At 39.1% G+C, this 26909-nt stretch overlaps 1 protein-coding gene across 4 annotated transcripts in view; it reads left to right on the forward strand.

The window, feature by feature from the left end:
* Positions 1-26909, forward strand: part of RGS6 (regulator of G protein signaling 6) — a 534053-nt gene that overhangs the window by 8272 nt on the left and 498872 nt on the right. For 3 of the 4 annotated variants that reach the window (XM_063091836.1, XM_063091838.1, XM_063091840.1), the window contains exon 2: positions 15528-15630. In XM_063091836.1, the coding sequence (XP_062947906.1) occupies positions 15547-15630 (84 nt within the window). In that variant the 5' untranslated portion in view covers positions 15528-15546. Of the gene's footprint in view, positions 1-15527; positions 15631-26909 lie in introns of those variants that run through there. The other variant, XM_063091837.1, reaches the window with a different exon arrangement.

Genomic DNA, 26909 nt, shown 5'->3' on the forward strand with positions numbered 1-26909 from the left:
TAATGGGAATGACTAGTTGTCTATCAAAAATGTGTTTGGACTGTTTTAAGTTGACCTTTGCCTATTGGGGATTCTTGGTTGGGGAAAGTTTTCTGTGGTTGAGACTGGCTGTGTTGTTGGATATATGAAGACAAAGAGTGATTGGTAAGATAGAAATGAAGTTGGGCCCAGTTTATGGAGGGGCTTGAATGTCACATATTTATGGCAATGGTGATGATAATGATGGGGATTTGGGGTTTTCTTGGATGCAAGCCAAATCACCCCAACTGAACTCATGCAAAATCTAAATGAATATAAGTTTATCTGGCCATATATCTGAAAATTCAGGTATGGTAGGATCCAGGAGCTTAAGTGATTGATATTGTCAGCACTCACACTTGACACTTTATCTTCTTAACTTCCTCCTTCTGTGATATTAGAGAAAAAGAAGATGATCACTAATATTCCTACCCTTGCATCCTTTCAACACAGTCACCTCCCAGGGAAGGGATCTTCTTTCTCCCAGTTTCCTTATCTCAGTCTCAGGGAAGGACTTTGGTCCTGATTAGTCATATGTCTCTGTTGGTCCAGTCTTTGTGTCTAGTGATAAGGCATGATGTAGTCAGGACTGTTCACAGGCCCAACCTTCCTTACCAGAAACAGCAAATTTGATAGGAAGATGCACGAGGCAACCTGAAACAGTAATCTCCTCAATCTTCTGAATTGGCTGCAGGCCTTTGAATTTCATTTGCTGGGCAGTAGAAAGTTATTAAGAACAACTGTAGAGTATTTTAGCCACTGTGGGAGTTCTGAAATATTTTATGAGTTGGAAGACTTTCCAACCCAGGGAAGATATGCTGAAGCGTTCCTTTAATTGTATGTATTTGCATATCATTTTACTTCCATACTCGTTTTCTCGTGCAGTGATTATTGCTTCTTGTTGATGCCCACTGCACAAACATAGAGGCCAGTCCAGGTAGTAGTGACAGACACGTCTCTGGTTCCTTCACCATTCCTGCCACCATAACCCTGCTGTGGTGTCACTTAATCACTTTTTGCATCACTGTATACGAGACAGCTCACCTGCTGTCTTGAGAAGTGGAAATGCTGTGTCCTTCTCCCAGATCTGAATTTATCTGCACTATTCTTTTTTAAACATATACTTCCATTGAAGCATAACGTGTTTACAGAAAAGTACACAAATCATTGCTGGATGAATTTTTAAATAGTAAACACATCTGTGTTATCTCTTCCAGTTGAAGAAACAGAATATTACCATCACTCTAGAAACCACCTCGTTTGCCCTCCCAGTAAGTATGCAATCCACTCTACCCAGTGGCAACCACTAACCTGATTTCTAACACCTTAGCTTTCTCATTTTTGAGAAATATGAAATATATGTGGACTTATACATATATGTATGTACTCTTTTTTTCTGGCTTCTTATGCACAACACTGTTTCAGACATTCATCCATGTTTGAGGTGTAGCAGTAGTTTATTCGTTTTTACTGCTGTGTAGCATTCTACTTGGTGATATTTTACAAACTATTCATTTTCTGTTGATGGATATTTGAAACATTTCCAGTGTAGGGATGTTATGAATAGTGCTGCTATGAATATTTTTGTATGTATTTTATGTTGCACATACAAATGCAGTTCTGTTTGGTACACACCTAAGACTATATTGCTGGGTCACGGAGCATGCATATGTTGAGGTTCTTACGAAGAGTTTTCCTAAGTGGTTGTACCAATTAATACTCCTGTCATCATTTTATGAGTGTTTCAGTGTCTCTATATCCTTGGCAATACTTGGGTTGTCAAACTTTTGAATTGTAGCCATTCTGGTGGGTGTGTAGAGGTATCTCATTAAGGTTTCAATTTGCATTTCTCTGGTGACTCATGATGTTGTGCCTTTTTAATATAGTGTTGTCTCTCACTTTTTTTTTTTTTTTGCCACTTTTACTCATATTTTGTAGTGCCTGTTCAAGTTTATTGATTATTTTTCTTTTGGATTGTCTATCTTTTTCTTACAAAGTTTTAGGAGTCTTTAAAAATAAATTTCTAATACAAATACTTTTACAAGTCATATGTATTTAAAATATTTTTTTCTCATCTGTGTGGCTTGCTTTTCATTCTCTTTTGATGACTAGATCTTACTTTTAAGATAATGCAGTTTATCAGTCTCTTTATGTTTATTATTTTCTATGCCTGCATAAGAAATTTTTGCCTATTCTAAGATCATGAAGCTACTCTATTTTAATTTATAAAAGCTTTATTGTTTTGCCTTTTATCTTTAGGTCAAAAATCCACCTGGGGTTGATTTTTGTCGATGGTGTGAGAAAGAAGTCCTATTTATTTTGTTTTCCTTATGGATATCCAATTAACCCAGAACCACATATTGAAAACTCTCTTCCACTGTTCTGAAATGTCACCTTTGTTATCAATCAGATGATCATATTTATGCGGGTCCGTCTCTGTGCTTTCTAGTCTGTTCCGTCATCTGATTTGTCTGTCCTAATACTGATACCACACTGTCTTAATTACTTGAGCTTTAAAGTAAGTCGATATCCAGTTATTGTATGTCCTCAAGCTTTGTTCTTACTTAAAGATCCCTTGGTTATTCTTAGCCGTTTGCATTACTGCACAAATTTTAAAATCATCTTTTGATGGGATTTTAATTGGGATTGCATTGAATCTCTATCCCTCCATTTATTAGATCATTTCTGTTAGTGTTTTTGTATCCTTCCATGTTGTAAAGATATTGCATATTTTTTAAAATATGTATTCCTAGTATTTGAAGTTATTTGATGCTGTTATAAATTGTATCTTTAAAAGACATTTTCTGATTGTTGGTGATATATAGAAATACAGTTGAGTTTTATATATTAACCTTGTATCCAATGACTTTGCTAAATTCATTTATTAATTCTAATAATTCTCTGTAGATTATTATGGATTTTCCATGTACAGAAATAAATTATCTGTAAAACCATTTTTACTTTTTCTTTTCTAATGATTGTGACTTTTATTTCTTTTTCTTACTTGTTGCGTTGGCTAAGACCTCTAATATAATGGTGACTGGGAGTGGTGATAGTGGGCATCCTTGTCTCATTTCTCAACTCAGTGGGAAGGATTTCAAAGCTTGACTATTAGGCATTATGGTTGCTGTAAGTGTTTTGCAAATACCCTTCATCAGATTAAGCAAGTTCCCTTACATTCAAAGTTTGTTAAGAGTATTTTCACGAATAGATGTCGAATTTGACTAAATGCCTTAAAGCGATAGTTACATGGGATGTCAGGCTTGTCTCTGTACTTCTCATTTCTCTTGGATCTTGGTCCCATATGTCCTCATTGCCTTGGTAGCTCATTTTTGTATATTTAATCCAGATTTTCTAGTTGTTCTTGAGGTTTGGTCTGTTACAAGGTGGATCCTCATTGTAGGAAGTGGTGCATTCTAATTGTACTATTTTTGTCTTCCATCTACAGGTTATGAGTAAAACTGTAAAATAAATCTTCAGGAACCTATTCAGTTTCTTTGACCTATATTGCTTCTGGCTGGTGAGCTTTATGAATAGATCTTTTTTTGTTGTTGTTAAATTTGGCTATCTTAAGAGGAGGAAAAGCTTACTATTGCTGCTCCAAGCATATGTATTATGAAGTCATAGAAGAGATGCACCTTATATTACATTTAAATGCCTAGTTTTAGGGTATAAACATACTGATTTTACCTGTTCTTTTCAAAGAAAAAAAAAGGAAAACAATCAAATCCTAAGGAAAAAAACTGACATTCTTTAAAAAAACCCAACAAACCAATAGGAGTGCTCTTCTTCTTGGGTCCCTTGGGAACATGTCATCCTCTTAATCTCTTAATCATTCCCTTCTTGTGTATAAAATTGGCAAAGCTACTCTGTCACTCCTACTGCTTCTCGAGTAGTCATACAGTCTTTCTTGCAAAATAAGAGAATAATAAGGTGTTACTTCTGCAGTCCCCACCGTCAGTAGTATTAGAAACTATAATCTTAGAGTCCATGCTTACAAGATGTAAGTCCTCTCATGTGAGGAGAGGCATCTGGGATCTCAAGACCCGACTTCTAATGCTGTCTCTATTACTAATCAGCAGGGTGGTGCTGGAATACAACTTGCCCCCCCCCCCCCCAGGCCTTAGTGTCGTCCTCTGAAAAACAAAGTGCTTGGGCTTGTTCAAGGGGCAGGGAATTTTTTTATGCAAACGACTAAATACTAAGTATTTTGAGCTTTGTGGGCCATACAGTCTCAGTTGCAACTCCTCAGCTCTGCCATGTAGTGCAAAAGCGGTCATAGACAATAAGTAAACAACTGGGACTTTACTTATAAAACTTTATGGACACAAATTCTAATTTCATACAATTTTCATGTGTCCTAAAATAGTCTTCTTTCAACTTTTTCAACATCTAAAACTATAAAAATCATTCTCAGCACACAGACTGTCCAAAAACTGTCAACAGTTAGATTTGTCCCACAGGCCCTAGTTTGCCAATCGTTGAGCTACTAGATTGCCAAAGGCGATTCCAGAGCTCTGTATTAGGCACTTACATGCTAGTCTCTTTAAAAATATTTGTTTATGTCAAATAAACATTGTTCAGAAGGGTCTATTCCTTTCTTTTAGATCATTAAGAATAAGAAAAAGAAAAGATTTTATTTTACCTTTATTCTTTCTCTGACACTTGCTCTTTGTTTTTGTAGGTCTGTGTCTCTGACATGTATCATTTTCTTCTGCCTGAAGAACTTTTTTTTAGCATTTCTTGCATGGCAGGTCAGCTGGTGATGAATTTTCCCCATTTTTGCTTGTCTGAGAAAGTCTTTATATTTCCTCCACTTTTGGAGGATAATTTCACTAGATATAGAATTCTAACTGAGTGGCTTTTTACAATATGTTTTAAGTATTTCACTCTACGCTTGTGCTTATGTGGCCTCCTATGAGAAGTCTTCTGTAATTCTTCTTCTATAGGTAAGGGTCTGGCTTCTTTCAAGATTTTCTCTTTGTCTTTGGTTTTCCAGCAGTTTTTCATTGGTGTAGTTTAAATTTTTTTGGTATTTATTCTGATTGGTGTTTTCTGATCTTCCTGGATCTGTGGTTTGCTGTATGTCATTAATTTTGGAAAGTTCTCAGTCATTATTACTGCAAATATTTCTTCTTCCTTTCTTCTCCTCCTAGAATTCTGATTGCAATTATGTTATTATGCCTTTTGATATTGCTCCACAGTTGTTGAAATGATCTGTCATGTTTTTTTTTTTTTTTCCCTTAGTTCTCTTTCTCTCTTTTTCTCTCTCATTTGGGAATTTTCTATTCACTTTCAAGCTCTGATTCTTTCTTGGCCATTTTGAGTCTGCTAATGAGCCCATGGAAAGCATTCTTCATTTGTTACAGTGTTTTTGATTTTTAGCATTTCCTTTTCAAAAGAGTTTTTTTAAAAAAGGAGTTTTTGTCTTTCAGCTTTCATTACCATTTACTTTTTCAATTAGAACCCTTAACATTTTAAATCATAGTTATTTTAAGTTTCCTTTCTGTTAAGGACAGGCATAATTCCAACATCTTTGTCATACGAGTCTGATTCTGATGATAGCTTGTCTCCTCGGAATGTGTTTTTTCTTGCCTTTTAGTATGCCTTGTACTTTTTTGTTGAAAGCCAGTGTGATGTACTGGGTAGTAGGAATTGAGGTAAATAGGCCTTTGATATGAGGTTTTATTTAATCTGGCTCGGAGTTGGGTTGTGTTTAATGTTTGCTGTAGCTGTAGATGCCAGAGCCTTCAAGTTTCCCTAATGTTCCTGTTTTTGTCCCCTTTCTTGCCTTTAGGTACTCCCCTTGGGGAGTCTGTAGCTTGGGGTCTTTTTAACTGTAATCCCCTGTGATCTGGAGCCCTGTTGGTGTGGTGGTAGGGTGTAAGTGAGCAGGAATGTCCTATAACCATCTAATTAAAAGCAAAAAAGGAGGGACTTCCCTTTAGTAAATGAAGTGACACTTTCCTCTATGAGGAGGGAAGACAGAGAACATGGTGGCTTAGATGATGTGTTCAAAGATGAGGGATTTACCTTCTGCTTGCTGCCATTTCTTCAGGGAATTTTTAAGTGAGATCATCAGCTAAGACTATGTGTTATGTTTGAGCAAGAGGAAGATATGAGATGATCAATTCAGGAAGGGAGAAGGCAAACTTGATAGGAAAACATTTTAGGTTTAGTGGGCAGCGTCGATTACTTATTTAAAGTCTGTAGTCATGAATGTAAAATGCAGCTAGTCAACCTGGTTGTGTGATTTCCTCCCCACTCCAAAGTGTTCATCTGCTTGGATGTGAGCTTGAAGTTGGTGGATATTTGGGTTCCATCAGTGTCAGAGTTATGCCAGGACAGCATAACACAGAAAGGCGGAGAGGTGGGAGCAGCAGATGTTTGCAGGGGAGTGATTAGAGTGACTATGATGATGGAGACAGAGAAGAAAGTGAAGGCAGAGTGAGGATGGTAAAAAAGTTGTGGGTTTCATGGACTGAATGTCTAAAGAAGTCTGAAGAATGTTTGCAGTGAACATAGAGTAGGCGAGCTGGAAGGAGGGAAGGTGGACAGCTGAGGGACGCTCGCATTGGGATTCAAGGTTTTACAGTCACTGATGAAGACGGGATGCAGGATGTGGTCATGCTGAGGAGGAAAAAGGTTCAGGTGAGGAAATAAAGGAACAGAGAAACCAGCTTTTCAGGTAGGCCTTTGATGTTAAAGTCACTGAGATTGATGAAGGAGTTAGAGATGGAGAAGGAAACCTCTGACAGCTGGAAGCTGGAGTCTTCAGGAAATGAAATGGCATGCGCAGGAGGTGTGTGAGGATGGGCAGAAAGTGGCATGGCCAGATGCAGAAAGAGCAGGGATTGTGGAGGAAGAAGGGAGGGAAATCACTGGAAGCAGCAATGGAGAGTCAGGGGGATGCCTCCCTTCCTGGTCTTGAGACATACGAGGTGAGGACAACTGGGCTACAGGGGAGGGGAAGGCAGGTTTCCATTAAGGTCACAGAAGGTCAGAGTTCAGAGAGGAGGTGGAAGGACTCAGTGGGTATACTATTATGGAAGAAGAACTCAAAGGGCAGGAATGGTCTGTGAGGGAGTGAGCAAGTTGGGGGGTATCCAGAGCAGTGTGGAGTTCAGAGCCCTGGTAAGAGAAGGTGCCTCGGGGACCTGCCTTCCAGGAGCAATTGCAGTAACAGGACCGTGAGGCACCTCCCAGGGCCTAACACAAATGTTAGGTGGTGAACTTTCCACCTCTTCCTCCTAGCTTTATTTTTAGGGCTGTTGTTTAACATAGGGAATGCAAAATATTTTTCTTTATAAGCAGCTTTGGGAGACTATTTAGGCTGTCAGGCAGCTGTGGCAACTTAGAGAGGATTGTATTTATTTATATGTCTTAGGGTAGGATTGGTATAAAGTCAACATCACTGATAAACTAGGAAGTAGAATGAAGGAAACAGATGACTTGAGGACCTACCATGTACCAGGCTGCACACTAAATATTTTATGTAGGTGATTTCAGTGGAGACCAAGACTGACTTGTTGAAAAGACTGTGGGCATTGGAGTCAATCCTGGGTTTGAATTTCAGTTTCTTGGCTGACAAGCTGTGTTTCTTTGGGCAAGTTACCTATGTTCTTGAGCCTCAATTTTCTCATCTGTAGAATGGGAATAATAATCCACTTGTTGTGGTTGCTGTGAAGAACTGCCCAGGTGATTGTTGCCTGCCTGAGCAGGCAAGGCTGAGAACCACTGCTACAGAGTGGTTAGTATTTGTTTCCTTTTAAAGGTGAGAGAAGCAAGGCTCAGAGAGGCTAAATAGGTTGCACATAGTCACACAGCACTTAAGTGGCATAGCCAGGATTGACAGCCAGTTCTTTGATCCCAGGACCCTTGCTTTATCCATTATATTGAATTTTTCCCTTAATACAAGGGAAGCTACATGAGCCCCACCTCAGCACATCTGCCCAGGCATTAGGCAATATGGGACGGGTTGAAGGGATCAGGTGAAGGGAAGGCAGGCTCTATGGAATCTAGGTTAGTGGTTTCCAAACCTAGCTATACTTCCAAATCAGCTGGGGAGCATTTGAACTGTAAATCTCCAGGGACCCGCCTAGGTCTACTGGATCAGAATTTCTGGAGCATGGGAACAAGGAATATGTATATTTAGAATCTCACCCAGGTCATTCTGAGGCTTCTAGTCTGGTTCAGGTCCTTAGACCAGCTTTTGGGAACCATTGAATTCTAACTGAAGTCCTGAAATGATTAGGCAGTTATCTCCCAGTAAAATATTGGGTGGCTGGCAATGCCACCAAAATTGGCCTTTAGGGGTTGAGTGCTGTCGCCTTGCTTTGAGATCTTTGGTGTGTTACCTGAAAAAGATGTTTGATCTGTCATTGAGCATTTGAGCTTTGAGTGAATAGGAAATGTCAAGGTGGCAGACTCTGCTGTAACAGAAGGAGTTATTTGTTCTTTAGATCTGTTGTTCTTCCTTCTTTCCCCCTTGAGGTTCCTGCCCACTCAGATTAGAGCTATATAAACAAGCTTGTAATACTGAGCTAGTGCACATCATGTAAATTTTTTTCTGAAGTGCGTAACATTGCTGATGTCAGAAGAAAAATCCATTGGGTTTTAATGGGCCGAGGCAAACAATGTGAATTTGATGTAATGTGGAGGAGAGGAAACAACATCCACAGAAATTCTTATTTGGCAGCATAAATATTCAGTCTCTATTACAGTCAGGGTTTGATTACTTCTCCTACGTGATGTTTCCCTGAATAGGGTTTGGAGGGCTGGGCAGTAAGAGTGGCAGGCATGATGTTTAAGGCTTTTAGCTGCATGTGACGACAATTTTAGTGGCACTGTAGTGTAATTGTTGTCCTCCTCTTAGCTCTGCTTCAGGATCATCTAAGGAGGTCATTAAACTACTAAAGGCTCCGTCTCAGATGCACCAAGTCAGAATATCTGAGGGTGGGAGGATGGGCTTCTCCTTTGATTCTGATGCTGCCCGTGGCCTGGGAATTTCACTCGGCTGAATATAGTCCTAGAACATGACTACTGGTCAGTTTCTACATTTGTTCTGTGCTAGGGCATTTACAGGACGTATTCTATTCCCTCTTTCAAAGCAACCCTGCTGAGTAGAGGGTTCTCATCTTCCAGGTAAAGAGCTGGAAGTTGAGGGTGGGGGGCTCAATTGCCAAAGGCCACACAGTAGCCTTAGTGAGGCCAGAGCTGAGATGTGGTTCCTGGTCTGCCCTCAAAGCCCCTTCCTTCCCTGCATCATTGAGAGCCTTCCTTCCTGCTCTGCTCAGCATTGTTATCTGCCGGACCCCAGGCTTTGCTTGCTCCAGAGGGGCTGGTGTTATAAGGAAAACAGCAGGCATTTGTTGTAACTGCAATTTACAAATGCAATGTAAGTTTGGAATAAATGGCAGGCACAATGCTGGCTTTTCAAAAGATTACTGAACACTTTTGTCATAGATGCTCAATTGTTCTGTGATTCACAGGCTCTCCCCACACTATATTTTCTGTCCTCCCCCATATTCCTTCTCACCTAAATCACTCGTGAATTCCTGAGTTCAGGGAAAATCTTCATGTGTGATTCCACACCTGGGTCTTTGTTGATAGAGAGCTTTCTTTCTAGGGCAGTTTTGATGGCTTGCTGTCTGGATGAATGTTCCAGAAGGAGTACACTGCATTTTGGTGGCATCTTATCAATTCCATCATTCATTCAAAAGTATTTAATTTCCTACTGTGTGCCAGGCTGTATTCTAGGTGCCAGGGATAGAGGGGTGAAACCCACCGACAAAGCCCCTCTGCCTTTGCAGGACTGACTTTCTAGTAGAAGAAATTCTTGATAAACAGATAAACAACATGCTATGAATTCAGATAGGTGTGAATCCCTGTTATCTCACTTTCCACACTGGGCTGTCTCCCACATAATCTCTTTGAGATCAGATCATCTGCTCCTGAGCATCAAGTGCAGTGCTGAGCCACTTCTGGGGCTTCAGATTTTCATGACTGTGTGTGCTATCACCTAGGCTGGAGTGACAAACTTTGCCTCCCCCACGCTCCTTTGGGGTGGGTGGTGGTGTTACAGGAATTGCATGGGGAGGGATGCTGAGTGGGACAGGGGGCACTCCATCCCAGCAGTTTTGTGATCCTCTGAGAAGTTCAGCATAGCACTGTCATGAATAGAGGAAAATGGGTGAGAATATAGGTAGCAGAGGAGAGGTGGCATCGAACGTTCTGGTGAGAGTCTTTGAAGGAAAGTTAGAAATGAGAAGTTCTGAGGTTCTAGGTCAGAACCGAGGAAACTCTAAGGATGCTGGTTTTGATAGCTAATGTCCAACTGAGGTCCAGAGAAGCTGTGGCTTGACCTGGTTTTGACAGCTAGTTAATTGCAGAGTAAGGGCATTCCAATTTGGAGAGCTTTCCACTATACTGGGACTGTAGTTCGTGACAGAGAAGGGAACAAAGGCACAGAGAGGTGAAGTAACTTGCCCCAGGTCATACAGCTGGTAAGTGGTGGAGCCTGGATTCAGACATGGATCTGTCTGATGACAGAGGTCGGCTTGTAACCTCTAAGCTGCATTGTCTCTTCTTGGAGATTGTGACATGCGTGGTCTCAGCACATTTTCAGTTTTCCTCTTTTGTTAGCTGTGAGTCATTACAGGAAAATAATATTATCAACATGTTTCTTTCTACTGAAATGCAGTTATGTATTTTCAGGAAAACATTCGCATTCTTTAATTACTAAAATAAAAGTCCCTGGATTATTTACCGTGTTTGTATACATAAACTGTATATGAGAGTACTTCAAAGAGTTTGAGAAAGACTGATATTATCTTTTAATTTTATTTTTCCACGAACTTTCTGAAATACACTCGTATGAATAAAATGAAGAAGGTTCTGTTTTTCTCTACCACTAAATTCAGAACACTCCTATTTGTTTCTATTGTACTTCATTTAAAAGAAATATTTTACACCATATTGGAATGAATGAAAATCTAGTTCTTTAATTTCATGAGCCCCAGCTTTATAGTCAGTGAATTTAGTTAGAAAACTCCTCACCTATGTAGGATTCACATACAGTTCTCTCAAACATCTGCTGATATACGGACTAGAAGGGTCCTATGACCCTAGAAGGTTACTATTGTAAAAATGATTCTTTCTAGACACAAAAGTTAAATGGCTTGTCTGAGTTTCAAAACAAGTTGATAGAGGAACCCAAAATAGAAGCTTTTCTAGTGAATACTAGACTCACTAAAATTTCTAGCATAGCGACTATCTGCATGCACTTAGCACTTTAAAGTCCAGACCCTGGAACATCAGCCTGTTTTAACACACAGGAATGCTTCTGTTGATGGGCAGGGGTGGCCAGGGCAAAGCGAACGGAGGGCTGACACGCTTGTTTCTAGGTCATTTCCAACCTTGCTATTATAACATAGTTTCCTAGGAGGAAAAGAATATGCTCATTAAAGTGAAAGTGTTCCTTTTAAAATAAAGCAGTGGAAACCCAAAAGGGCTCTGTTATGTAGATAGATGAGCATACATAAAGGCACTCAATTTTTGTCTTTCATGCTCTCCCATATTTTGTATTAAGGCAAAGCAGCAGGCAACTAAGTAGTTATTTAAAAATAAAACTCTGTTCACTTAACCTTAAAAGCCGCAGATGAGAATCAACATAGTGAAAATGTCCATACTACCCAAAGTGATATACAAATTCAATGCAATCCCCATCAAAATTCCAAAGACATTTTTCTCAGAAATGGAAAAAACTATTCAGACATTTATATGGAACAATAAAAGACCACGAATAGCCAAAGCAATGCTCAGCAAAAAAAATAAAGCTGGAGGCATAACACTACCTGACTTTAAGCTATACTACAAAGCTATAATAACCAAAACAGTATGGTACTGGCATAAAAACAGACACACTGACCAATGGAATAGAATAGAGAATCCAGAAATCAACCCACACACTTACTGCCATCTGATCTTTGACAAAGGCACCAAACCTATTCACTGGGGAAGGGACTGCCTCTTCAGCAAGTGGTGCTGGGATAACTGGATATCGATATGCAGGAGAATGAAACTAGATCCATACCTCTCACCGTATACTAAAATCAACTCAAAATGGATTAAGGATTTAAATATACACCCTGAGACAATAAAACTTCTTAAAGAAAACATAGGGGAAACACTTCAGGAAATAGGACTGGGCACAGACTTCATGAATACGACCCCAAAAGCACGGGCAACCAAAGGAAAAATAAACAAATGGGATTATATCAAACTAAAAAGCTTCTGCACAGCAAAAGAAACAATTAAAAGAGTTAAAAGACAACCAACAGAGTGGGAGAAAATATTTGCAAAATATACATCTGACAAAGGATTAATATCCAGAATATATAAGGAACTCAAACAACTTTACAAGAAGAAAACAAGCAACCCAATTAAAAAATGGGCAAAAGAGCTAAGTAGGCATTTCTCTAAGGAAGATATCCAAATGGCCAACAGACATATGAAAAAATGCTCAACATCACTCAGCATCCGGGAAATGCAAATCAAAACCACATTGAGATACCATCTAACCCCAGTTAGGATGGCTAAAATCCAAAAGACTATGAACGATAAATGCTGGCGAGGCTGCGGAGAAAAAGGAACTCTCATACATTGTTGGTGGGACTGCAAAATGGTGCAGCCTCTATGGAAAATGGTATGGAGGTTCCTTAAACAATTGCAAATAGATCTACCATACGACCCAGCCATCCCACTGTTGGGAATATACCCAGAGGAATGGAAATCATCAAGTCGAAGGTATACCTGTTCCCCAATGTTCATCGCAGCACTCTTTACAATAGCCAAGAGTTGGAACCAGCCCAAATGCCCATCATCAGATGAGTGGATACGGAAAATGTGGTACATCTACACAATGGAATACTACTCAGCTATAAAAACGAATGAAATACTGCCATTTGCAACAACATGGATGGACCTTGAGAGAATTATATTAAGTGAAACAAGTCAGGCACAGAAAGAGAAATACCACATGTTCTCACTTATTGGAGGGAGCTAAAAATTAATATATAAATTCACACACACACATACACACATACACACACAAACCGGGGGGCGGGGAGGAAGAAGATATAACAACCACAATTATTTGAAGTTGATACAACAAACAAACAGAAAGGACATTGTTGGGGGGGAGGGGGGGAGGGAGGGAGGTTTTGGTGATGGGGAGCATTAATCAGCTACAATGTATATCGACAAAATAAAATTTAAAAAAATAAAATAAAATAAAATAAAATAAAATAAAATAAAAAAAATAAATAAAATAAAATAAAATAAATGTTTAAAAAAAAAATAAAAAAAATAAAAGCCGCAGATGAGAATAATAATCAATGTTTCCATGTAGCACTATATTCATAGAAATTCTGATATTATAGCGGGTAGAGATAATAGAATGAGTCTCTTTATCTCTTCATGTAATCTAATTTGAAAATACATGCTAATTCATAAATGATGAAGAAAGCAGGCAACATTATCCAAATGGGAGATTTTAGGCAATTAAATTCTTAGCATAAATTACAAATTCCTGTTTTGTCTCCTCTTCCACCCAAATTTGTTTTTAAGGAATGACCTTTGGTACCAACTTATTTTGTAATAAAATGTTTCCTGCATTTTTATTTTAAATTGAAATGGCCTTTTCTGTCAAGTATGGTATTTATAAAAGTTTCTCTGATGAAAAGCCTATGAATTTTGTGCAAATAACCCAGGCAGGCTCTTAGATTAATGATAACATTTGTATAGGACTTTTACGGTTTTATACTATTCTTTCACACTTAGCTTATTCGACCCTTACCTGAGAAGTACTTGGTGGATTCGCATTTTATTGATGAGAGCAATGTAGAGGAAGGTGCCTTGGCATGGTTTGAGCAGGTAGCAGCTGTTCAATATGTGCATCTTGATGGGAAATTAACAAAGAGAACTTAACAGTTTATTTAACTTGCTCAAGGTCACACAGCAAGTAGAGTGTCACCAGAAGCTGAACTTCCGTCTTTACTCAAAAATTTCATAGGCTTATCATTATTTCACTGTTATCTTTTCAGGCCTTTGAAAAGGCCAAAGTGAGTATATTCAGTTTTCTTAATTGGGTTGAAATTCACATAACATAACATCAACCACCTTAAAGTGTACAATTCAGTGGCATTAAGAGCATTCACAGTGTCTACAACCACCACCTCTATCTAGTTCCAAAATATTTTCATCATCCTCAAAGTAGTAGACCCCACATCTGTTAAGCAGTCACCGCATTCTCTACCCCCTCCCCCACCTCCCCAGCTGCTGGCAACTACCGGTCTGTTTTCTGTTTCTCTGGATTTACCTCTTTTGGATATTTCATATAAATGGACTCACACAATATGTGACCTTTTGTGTCTGTCTTCTTTCACTTAATATAATGTTTTTAGGGTTCATCCACGTTTTAGCATGTATCAGTACTTCATTCCTTTTTATGGCTGAATAATGTTTCATTGTATGAATATACATATTTTGTTTATCCATCCATCACTTGATGGACATTTGGGTTGTTTCCACCTTTTGGCTATTGTGAATAGTGCTGTTATGAATATTCATGTACACATATTTGTTTGAATATTTGTTTTCAGTTCTTTTGGGTACATACTTAGAAGTGGAATTGCTAGATCATGTGGTAGTTCTATATTTTTGAGGAACCACTAAATTGTTTTCCACAGTGACTGCACCATTTTACATTCCTACTAGGAACATACAAGGGTTCTGATTTCCCCAAATCTTTGCCAACATTTATTTGAGGTTTTTAAAAATTATGGGCCGGCCCATGGCTTACTTGAGAGAGTGTGGTGCTGATAACAGCAAGGCCACGGGTTCGGATCCCTATATAGGGGTGGCTGGTTAGCTCACTTGGGACAGCATGGGTGCTGACAACACCAAGCCAAGGGTTAAGATCCCCTTACCGGTCATCTTTAAAAAAAAAAAAAAAAAGTATATATATATATATATATATATATATATATATATATATATATATATATAAAACCATCTTAGCGGGCATGAAGTTGTATCTCCTTGTAGTCTTCATTTGCATTTCCCTAGTAAGAGATTCATATTTTAATGCATAGAATTAATCAGAAAATGACTTTTGGTAAGACAAAATCAATATCAAAATGATTAGCTTCACCTATCTCCAGGAGATTTATTTAAGATTGGTGTGTATTCACTCCTTGGGTACATGATTCTGGACTGAAAATAAAGAACCTGTTGCTTTGGGATTAGAAGAGTGTATGTCGATAGTAAGACCACAATCATCCCCTAATTTTTAAAAAATACCTTTTAAATTGATGAAGAACAATAATGAATTATATCGTGCTTTGTTTTAATGGGCATCTTCCAAAAGATACTTAGTTCTTTGTATTTCAAAGCTTTCTTTATATAATTTCTTTACGACTTATTGGCCTATTCATTTATTTTTGCAGTGTGAGTGAAGACACCAGGATGGCTCAGGGATCCGGGGATCAAAGAGCAGTAGGGATTGCTGACCCTGAGGAGAGTTCTCCAAACATGATAGTCTACTGCAAAGTAAGGCGTCTGATTAAATTCTGTGCATGCTGCCTATGTGTGTGTCTGTGTTCTCTGTAGGGTTGACTGATGGTTGACAGGGAGACAAATGTTTTCTGCTAAACTGCCTTGATTGATAAATGAGTATTTTCTTCTCTTATCCTCTGATTCTCCAATTCTAAAATTCAAGAAATTTAGGTTTTGTCATGTTTGAACATTTGGTATTGAAAACTTGAAAAATATTATGCCATTTAGTTTTCTTTTAACCCAAAAGTTGTCTAAGCAACGCAGATGGAGACATAATTCTCCTTTAGTGTAAAGGCCTTAGTGTAAGATTTGTTAATTGAAAGTTCTTTGAACTCATAGTATGTACAAGATCTGGGCTAGATGCTATGGGAGATACAGAGGTATGGTTGCATTAGATGCTTACAGTTGTTACGAGACATAGATAACTGTAATAGAGTCTAAGTGTTAATTTCCGAAAGGGAAGTGAAAATAGAGTGTTATATAATCTCAGAGGAGGGGGTGAATTCTCCCAGCCTTGAAGGTCAGGATGAGCTTGTGGAGGAGTGGTCTTTAAACTCAGTTTAAAGGATGGGTAGTATTGCTTTATACGGAAGGCAGAGAAAAAGAACATTCCAGGTGATGTGTTCAGAAGAGGCACAGAGCGGGGGAAAGTAAACAGTGACCAAAACTAGTTAGCTTGGGCATAGGGTAAATTTCAAGGAGTAAGTGGAGGTAAGATTTCGGGAAGACAGCCTGGATGGAGCCAGATTTTAGAGTGTTGAATTATAGGCAATTTAATAAGGAAAAACTTGTGCTGGGATTCTGAGTGTTTCCCAACTGTGCCAAATGGATTGTTAACACAAGAGAGTGCAGGCCCTCAGGGGGGATATTTCTGTGTCTGTGAGAAAGGTAAGGGGGACACTAATCTAGCTCAGGAAATGCTCCTCAAAATTGAGAGGGACTGACGAGGTATTAAAGCGTCTGGATTAAAAATGACTTGGAAACAGATTGAATATGGAATTAGAAGGCAAGTAGAGGATTAATATAACTGGGTTTATGACCTTGGGTGATAGACATTGGTGCTATTAATTCAAGTAGGGACATTTGGAGGAAGCATACATTTTAAAGGAAGGAAATATGGCACATAAGTTTATTTTTGCTCATGTTGATTTGAGAAATAATTGCTTATTATATAACTTCTTAATGTTTGCATGTTTATGAAAATATAACCCAATTATATTACGTATTAATAAAGCAACGAGTTAATGTTCATTCATCTCACTAAATATTTGAATTGTGTGCTGGGTTCTGTGCATTCTGCAAGACTCCGTGTTTGGTCTATGTTAATCATATGGGCAAAGTTGGACGAAATGCTCCTGGATGATTAATGTGGTGAATTTTTTTCTTTCCTTATAAAAACAGAGCTTTCAAATTATTCTTGCTTTGAGTGTAAAATTCCATAATTCTTTGCATTGCAAGAGAATGCTTAGATAACCCACCTCTAAAAGAGATGCTTATTAAATTACAGTAAAGGAAAAATAGATTAATGGGGCTGAGCAATTCGTGAGGCATACAGGATAATAGACATTTATTGATTGTTACCTTCTTATCCCACCCCAAACTGGGAGACCCTGTGCCAGCCAGGAACACGAGCTTTGGAGTCAGACCTGTGTTAAAATTCCCACTCTACTACTTCCTAGCAGTGTGGCCATAAGTTAGTTATTTAAATTCTGTGATCCTCAATGTTTTCATCTATAAAAGAAAAAAAAGTGGGAGAAAGGTTATTGTGTACACCCATTAAATAAAGTGAGTGAGGCATCTTATATCTTAGTTGGCCCATAATGTAGTCCATAGTGAATGTTTCTTTTTCTTTTATCTTTAGATCTTGCAGAGACAGTGACACTTGGAGAGGAAATAAATTATAAAATGTATAAATGTTGGTGCTTTTAATAAGTTGACTAAAGTAAATTCACAGTGCATTGCATTTTAAGACACAGGAAAACAATACAAATATTTTTACATTATTCACAGGACTGCAAATCCATGGATTATTAAAGGTTAATAAGAAATGTAAAGGTCATACAATCTGAACACCTTTCTTCTAGAATATTTGGTATTATGTTGAAAAGAAAATACTTCCTACAGGCTTGTGGGAACTTAATTATTACTTTTTGGGTAGTAGCAGAGGCTCTTTTTTGGTTTAATTTAGAAACAAACTTGTCATTGCTGTAGTTCTTTAGAGAAATGACCATTAGTAATGGAAATATATCTTGCTTCCTTGTAACAAACGTTTGTGGGGTATGTGTTCATGTTATTTGCTGTATTAGTTAATTACTGTAGAACCTATTAGAAAGAAACTTATTGCACAGTGTGGGCCCAAGCCCTGGAATAATTTTAAATCTAATTAACTTGACTTACTTAAACCATGGTTGTACTTGACCAATGGGATATTCACATAGTTTTCTGTTCCCAGTGTTGTAGGCTGTCCTTTGGCTGTGACCAAGAATGTATCCTTTGTAGGACATTATCATCAAGATATTAGCAAAGGCAGAATCTTGAAACCAAGGTCAATTCAAAGCATTTTCTATGGAAGTCCTTTTGTGTAATCATTTATTCAAGGCTGTAGCCATAAAACCAAATCTTTTCTTAGACAACTAAAATTTACATCTTAAAAAACTGCACTTTCATTTTTATTTTCTTTCTCTTGTTTGTTGTTTCTTTCTCTTGTTAGATGTTTTCAGTGTGAGATTTTTGCTTGGACTGTGTTGTGTTGATTCAGATGCTGACATTTAAAAAGCCAAATTAAGTGAAGTGGAGCTTTGGGATAAACTTCTGAGTAATAAGTGGGATGATTACGTCCATGATGTTTTGTGACTTTTAAATGCCATTCAGGATGATAACCTCCTGACATATGAGTAATGATGGGTGGGTCTATGGAGCCCATACTTTTCAGAATATTCTTCATTTTCTTTTCATGTTTTCATGTCTTTAACTGTGAGAGGTTGTACTTTCACAAGGCATGATTTATTTATTGACTTGAACAGAGTTTCTAATTTAGTTTTTCATCCTTCATATTCACACTTTGGATTGGAGGTATGTATGAAAAATGTATTCATCACATTAAAGATCTATTTAAAAGAAAATCTTCATTATTCATTAAGACACCAGACCTGTTAACTTTTTTTATATTCCTGGAGCCCAAGGATCCTTGGTCATTGAATTGCCCAATGTAGTGAAGATGTTTATGTATTTATTATTTTTTTCTGTTTTTTGATTTTTTCTTTTAAAAATTTTTTTATTAATATATATATTTTTTACATTCTACGATGTTGTAAAGCAGTTGGGAGGGAGACGGAGAGGGGAAAGGGGAAGGTAATGAGATTGAAGAAGGGGTGGGATTGAGGCCTGTGGCACTCCCCTCATTCTCACAGGGGAGACCGAGGGGGGGCTTCCATCAGTGGCTTGGTCATTGCCAGGCTGGGTACAGATGTCAAGGGGTGTGGCAATAGCCCTCACCCCTCACCACTCCAGCTCAGGAACCCGGGGCCCTTCTTGCTGAGGCTTGCTGGTCATCACTGGGCTGGTTGAGCATGGGGGGGTGTGACCAAAGTCCTTGGCCCCCTGCTACCCTGGCTCAGAAGAGCCTGGGGTGCCTCCTGCGGCATCTCAGTGGTCACTGCTGGGCTGGTTGTTCCTGGGGGGTGGCATGGATGAGGACTTTGGCACCCCACTGCCTGGCTTAGGAGAGCACAGGGCTTTTCCTGCAGCAGCTCGGTGGTCATTGCTGGGGTGGTTGCACCTGTTGGCGAGGTGTGGCCAAGGCCCTCGGCCCCCATCCTCGGGACTGGTGGCGGGTGTCGGGGCACATGGCTGAGGCCCCTGGCCCTCCCCACTTCCTGGCTTGGTAGCCCAGGGTACTTCTTGTCCTTCTAGGTTTTATAGGTGTTCTCTGGTGAAATGAGACCTTTGCTAGTTATAAAACTTTGTCTCTGGTTATAGGTACTTCGTTTTTTCTTTCAGTTCTGTGTTGGATTATTTGCTGTTCCCACCACTTAAATTCTGCACTGGAACTAATTTGTTATCTTTTGTTTAATTCTAAAATGGGGGAACTTCCTTTGGGGACCAGCACTTGAGCTCTGTGGTTGAGCTGAATTGCTGCTTTGCTGCTGGTTCCCTAGGGAAGGCTTTACGTGCAGCTCAGGTTTTAACAGTTGACTTTATAGGTACTTCCAGATCCGGTGAAATCTGGTGCACTTGGGTTGTATAGAAACACTGGTCTAGGCCTCAGTTTTTTCATCAAACTACACCCCTTGCAATTTTATATTCCTGACCAGTCTCCTCTGACTGGTCCTGCACTGACTGGGGGACAGATCAGCTGTCCATGCTGTGCCTCAGTGTTCACCCAGTGGGCCTGTCTCCCCCACTGCCCATGCTCCAAACACTTCCCATGGGACAGGCCACACTCTGGTCCCTTGTGATGACTCACCAGCCCCTAGTGGCTTCTTTTCTTCAGTTGTTGTGGCTCCTCAGTCCTATGATGGTCCACAGGAACCCTGTTGGTGGTACTGCAGGCCCGGGGGCCACCAAGGCCCTCTTCTCCCCTGCCGCCTCCAAGCGACTCCATCCGAAAGGCACAGCTGCAGCTTTTGCCAGCTCTTGCTCGATGCGCTCAGCAGCTCCAGCCTTAAGGTGTCCACGGCATGAAATGCTCAGAGTGGATTTTTCTTTCTCTCATTGTGGCATCTCTCACCTTTGTGCACTCTGTAGGTCTCTCCTCTTCTTCCCCTGAGCTCTAGTGGCCCCAGCTTGGCTGTTGTTGCTTTTTTATAGTTGTAAATTGGTTGACTCATGGGAGAGAGTGATGCTGGGGACCATCTATTGCACCATCTTGACTGGAAGCCCTGTAGTGTAGATGTTTAAACCTAGATGTACATCAGATCATATAGAGGTGCTTTATAAAAATACTAATCCTAAAAGGTCTTCCCTCCCCACAATATTTTCATTTAATAGTTCTGGGCTGGGTCTTAGGAATCTGGATTTTAAGATGTTTTAAGGAGAGTTTGATGCCCAACTAAGTTTGAAAAGCACTTATTTGGTGTCTTTTACAATATCTAGGTATAGTATGTGTTGCAAAGTAATGGGAAAGTTGGTTTTTTGAATTGGAGTTTGGATTTCATAATTATTTGTAGATCTCTCAAGATGTATGAGAACTGAGCTCTTGTCATAGTGTTAGAATTAATGGATTTTAGTAACTTTATCTTACAGATTTTTCAGACAACACCCTTACTTTACAGTGGAAAAAACTAAGAGTATGGAGAGGGTGAGTAACTTGCTTGAGGTTATTCAGTGGTTTCCCAGTGAAGCCGTGATTACGCCCAGGGAGTCTGACTGCCCCAGTCAGTGTCCTTTCCACAGTGCTATCAAACTACCATGTTATCAGCCACAGACTACCATTACCACATTGTTGGAGCTCAGTAGTCATTGGTTAAATTAAATACATGAAAATATTATGTGGCAGATCTTTGGCTTTCATGCTTATTCTCAGAGACTTGACTTGGGTTAACTTCTTGCATGTGCAGTGCTAAGGTTTCATTCTGCTGGTATTCTCGTTTATAACTAGGAATTCTTTTGAGTAAGAGTAGGTTGCTTTCTGATTTTGCTTGGTTCTCTGAGTGATGTTAACATGTCTCTTGACAAATTTCCAACTAGACTAGTAATTTGATCTGGTAGAACTCTGGGCTCTTAGATGGTGGGTGGACAGAGAAAATTGTAGCTTAACTTGACCCAGGTTTGGGTCAAAAGGCAGCAGAATGTGATGGAAGATGCCAAACAGGGAGCTGGAAGCTCCAGGTGTTGGGTCCAAGCTTTAGATCCTATTGCTTTGATTCCCTGGACGGGGTACTTCCTTCCTCTGTTTCTTGTTTTGTCTTTCTCCCTCCTTCTTTCTTTCCTTCCTTACTTCCCAATTGTGAAATACTTCTAGGACAAAAAGAATATATTCAGTGTCCATGTGAAGGAGACAGAAGAATAAATAATTAACTCTGTGCACCCCCATTGGCTTAATAAATAAAATATTACTTTGGCTTCATTTCTTCCTCTGAAAAGTAAGAGAATGGGTTTAAATCATGTGCAAATACCTTTCTGCAATGATTTCAAAGTTTCATTGTATAACTTTTTGGTCTTTCAGAAGTTAATACACTTCTCTGATCTCAAAACAATGTTATGAGACTATATGCATGTTTAAAGGTCTTTTGAACTTTTCTGGAAATATTTTACACAGTCATAGATAACCTAAATTTGAGATTAAACCCAACTTTGTCAGGCATCAGAAGAAAAGATTTTAATTGTAATGATTTAACATTCAACAGTGAAAGTTAGATAAAGTATTTTCTTGGTGCTGACCTGTTTCTTTGGCTTGCTAATAACATTTAAGACATTTGTACAATTATCATTTCGATACTGATTGTATGTTACGTAGATAGCAGGAACAGTATTTAAGAACCAACATCGTACATTGTCAGTAATATATAGCGTCATGGATGAATCTGGAGTTTTAGAGGAAGAAGAAAAAGCCAATGTCCTCATATATCAAAGGGGTATTACATAGCTTTGTCACTGATGGCTTGTTCACCCATTAATTTCTAGTTACTGACTCCTTTTCTGCTGGAATTTGAGTGTAGCCTTTGTGTTGCTGTGATATCCCAAAGTCACTTTCCCTCCTTATCTAGGACTCTTGAAGTTCTGGGCAGAAGAACTTGGTTTAGGAATACTTCCAGAAAGTAAATCCAGCACTGTTTTAGTTACATAGGCAGTGGCATGCAGCAAGAAAGGAAAAATCTAGCTTGGAAGAAGCAAAGCAATGGAGGAAGCTATGCATAGGATGTTGTTTTGGAATTCATAGCAAAGCAGTGGTAGAAGTCAGAACAACAGAGTCTGGGAACCTGCAGGTGCCGGTGACCAAGGCATGATGAGGATTAGAAATTCTTATTATAGAATGCTTATTTAATCAGCAAATATGTCTTGTGTTATTTGTGTGCCAGATACCAGTAGATGCTAGGAATGCAAAATGAGGCTGAGTCCTGAATGAGCCCATAAGCCAGTGGGGGAGAGATGGGTAACTAGATAATTACAGTGTTGGTAGAGGCAAGCTGAAGAGGCGGGGAGGAGGCAGAAGGGTTGTGTAATTCCTACCAGGAGGGGAGATGATGGTGTCATAGAAGACATCCAGAGCATTTGGTGCCTGCCTTAATTCTTGAAAGATGAATAGGCATTAACCTGTTGAAGAAGGAAAGAAAAAGTGTAGCAGAAGGACTAGCACATGCAAAGGGGCACAGTTCCGGAAACATCAGGTGGCTGTTTTTATGGAGCTAGATGTCTATGATGAAGGGTAGAGAAATAAAGCTAGGTGGGTAGATTAGGCCAGATCACAAGAGACCTTATGCATCAGGTCAAGGAGTTTGGACATTGTGCAGGTATCTTCTCTTTGTGCCTCCACACCCACGTTCTACTCCTCTACGTGCTAATCTCTGCCCCAGGATGCTGGGCAGTGTGGGCTACATCTACAGGGCTCCTGTGACCTCTGGCTCTCAATTGAGTTTGGTTAATAGAAGCCTGGGAGAATATGGGAGGGAAGGAAAAGAGCACAGTCAGGGAATTTCTTCCCCTGGCTCCCTTTCTACAAGGTCTTGCACTGGCTATATCCCTCGACTGCAGGTCATTGATTCTTTTAAGGCAGACTCCTCTCCTCTTATGGGTCCTGACACCCTTTTCCTTTAGTTATCCTTTTGGGACTTGAGGTGGTTCCAGTTTGTATTAGTTATCTATTGCTATGCGACAAATTACTCTCAAACTCAACAGCTGAACATCCATTTATTATGTCAGTTTATGGGGGTTAGTAATCCAGGTACAGACTGGGTCCTCTGGCTCAGTCTCTCGAAGGTCTACAGTCAAGATGTTGGCTGGGACTGCAGTTTCATCTGAAGTCTCAACTGGGAAAAGGTCCACTTCAAAGCTCACTCATGTCGTCATTGGCTAGATTTAGTTCCTTCAGGGCTGTTGGAATGATGGCCTCAATTCCTTACTGGCTGTTAGCTGGAGGCCACTCAGTTCCTCACCACATGTATCTCTCTGTGGAACAACACAGAGCAACATGGCAGCTTGTTTCATCAGAGCAAGCAAGTGAGAAGAGGCAGGGGGTCGGGGGGTAGGTGGGTCTTAGTCTTTCATAACATAATCTTAGACATGATATTCCATTCCTTTTGTTAGAAACAAGTTAGTAGGTTCAGCCCTCACCCAAGGTGAGGGGTTTACACAAGGGCATGAATAACCAGGACTCATTAGAATCTAGGAAATCATTGTGGGCCATTTTAGAAGCCATCTAACCACACAGTTCTACTTCCACTAGCCAGAAGTCCCTGAGTATTTCTTTATGATTCCTCTGTACCCTGCTACTTTGTTATAGTTAGTCTTTTTGGAAACAAGTCTTCCTTGAATTGTCCTGTATTTTGAGTGCCATCTGTTTACCGATAAGACACTGACTCATGGCTTATCTCCCAAGCACAGGGAAACCATTGTGACCCCATTTTCTTCATTAAAAAAATTCTCTATGAAAGGATTCAAAGCAGAGAAGTCATGTGTTCAATGTGGAGAATGGTATTTGAAGCAGGGAAGTTAATGTGGAGGTCAACGTGTGGTCACTGTGGAGGGGGTGCTATGTGGAAGGAGGGTATGGGAGAAATGTTAGGATTATAGGCAGGAGGACAGTTTGGAGATTTTACAGGCATCCAGGTAAGGAAAAATGATGTCCAGATCATTGGTAGTGGTAATATCAATGAGGGGATGTGTTTGAGAGATGTTTAGAAGGTGAAATCAACAGGATTTGGTGACTGATAAGATGTAGGAAGGATTTGAGGGTAACGAGGAGGGATGACAAAGGGTCTTTTCACCAGGTTATGCCTGTGAGTGCTCAGGAAGTCTCCCGGGACAAAGTTTTGAACCAAGTTCCTATAGAACTGGATTGCCTGCCCCTCTGTTCCCTGTATACAGGCAAATTGAGAGTGCCGTGGAAAGAATACGTGACTGGACCAAGGTCTCTGGGTATTTATTCTGGCTGCACCACTAGCTCATGTTTGGCCATGTGTAATTTGTTTCTGCTTTTTGTTAAGTTCAGTTCTGTCATTTGTGAAGTGAGGGGTTGGCTAGGCTGGGTGAACTCAAAAGTATTCTTCATTTCTAACATTTTAGGGCTTTCATAATCTAAAATAAAGAAATCCACATTTTATTATCTGTTTATTCTTTCATAGCCTCCTTTGCTTTCTTTTCAGTTTTTTGTAAAAGGTTAACCCAAGCAAAATTTTAAAAACAGGCAAGTCAGACTGTTTAAAACAAATGCTTTTTGGTCTTAAACATTTAGGGCTTGCTTTCTTTCACTCTTTTCTTTTCTTTTTTTTTAAACATTAAATAAAATTCCCAAGGACTAACTTCAGAGAGTGTCCGGGGTAACTAATTTAATTGTTTGGTCTGCATTTTAAGATTCCTTTCATTAAATTTTTTGAAGGTTTTTTATGGCCCTAGGAAAAAACTGTTCTGTTTTCCTTTCCTCTGCAGGATGAGACTTGCTGAAAGAAAAGCTCCCATCACATTATCTTGGTTGGCAGGAGACAGGAGTGCAGGCAAGTCCCAGACCAGTGGTATCAGTTGAAAGGGATGGTATTTTTAGTGTGGGGAATAGCTCAGTGTGGTTTTATGTGATGTCTTTCCATGAGTAGGATACTTTCTAATTTTTCCTCATTCCATTTCTAAGAGACTACAATTTTACATTTTGGTAGACAATTTATCACTCTTGCTATTGACACTCCTTTGCAGTATTCTTACACTATGAAAACTTGAATGGCCATAGAATAAATTCCCTACTGGCAGGATTGTAAACAAGAAAAATTAAAAGCGAATAGATATCTGTGAAAGGAACAGATATGTCTTAAAATTAAGATTTTAAGGATAGGAGAATTATTTTTAAAAATTCTTATAGTTTGCCAATACAAATCAAAATAGAAAATGGACAAAACTTTTGAGCAGCATTCTCAATTCTAAAAATTTATTTAATGAGGGGAGGGAAAAATATGTAAAGATATGTTATAGATTTAGACATGCACTCACTCCAAAAGAATATTGATAGGTCTGTGGTAAATAATATCTAAAGACTGGAAATAAATCAAATATCCATTGATGAGGAACTAGATAAATAATTGTAGTGGAGTAGTGTCTTAGCCCATTTTCTGTTGCTTGTAACAGAATACCTGGAACTGGGTAATTTATAAAGAAACAGAATTTATTTCTTACAGTTTTGGAGGCCAGGATGTCCAAGGTGAGGGTCTTCTTCCTGGTGGAGACTCTCTCCAGCGTCCCGAGGTGGCACAGAGTATCACATTGCGAGAGTGCAAGAAGGTGCTAGTGCTCTCTTCCTCTACTTATAAAGCCACCAGTACTCCCATAATAGCTCATTAATCCATAAATGGATTAATCCATTAATCCATTCGTGAGGGCATAACCCTCATGATCCAATAACCTCTTAAGGGCCCCACCTTACAAATACCATAGTCAGATTTCCCACCTCTTAATACGTTTCCAATGGGGATTAAATTTCAATAGGAGTTTTGAGCATTCAAACCATGGCAGGTAATATTCATATTTGGAATGATTCCGTAGTTGGTTTTCTGGATTTCTCTTCTGGTGGATCTAATGATTACTTTGAAAGGAAGATAGCTACTGACGTTCTGGGATATGGTTAGGGTGAATGTTATTTATTTTTTAAAACCCTACACGACTTTATCATTTTTTAACAAAATTTTTGTTTTATTTGTTAAATATGATGGTTATGTAGATTTATTCAAATATTATCTTTTCCGTTTCTCTTTATTATTTTCTGCTTCTCTGTGCTTATATCTGGGATTATTTTTCTTTTGTCTGAAGAGCTGCCTTTAGTATTTTCTTTAGTGTGCGTCTGCTGAAGATCAAGTCTCTCAATATTTGTCTAAAATGTCTCTGTTTCATCTTCATTTTTGGAAGAGTATTTTTTCTAGATATAGAGTTCTAGATTGTCTGTTATTTCTTTCCATACTATGTTGATGACGTTCATTGTCTCTTGGTGTCTGTCGTTTCTGCTGGGAAATAAGCTGTAAGTTTTGTTGTTGCTCCTTTGAATGTAGCCTGTTTTTTCCTTTGGTTGCTTTTAAGATTTCTTTCACTTTGGTTTTAGTAGTTTTACTATGAGGGATGATTTTTTAAAAATAATTTAT

The sequence above is a fragment of the Cynocephalus volans genome, chromosome 3 (assembly GCF_027409185.1).
Source record: "Cynocephalus volans isolate mCynVol1 chromosome 3, mCynVol1.pri, whole genome shotgun sequence".
Classification (NCBI taxonomy): Eukaryota; Metazoa; Chordata; class Mammalia; order Dermoptera; family Cynocephalidae; genus Cynocephalus; species Cynocephalus volans.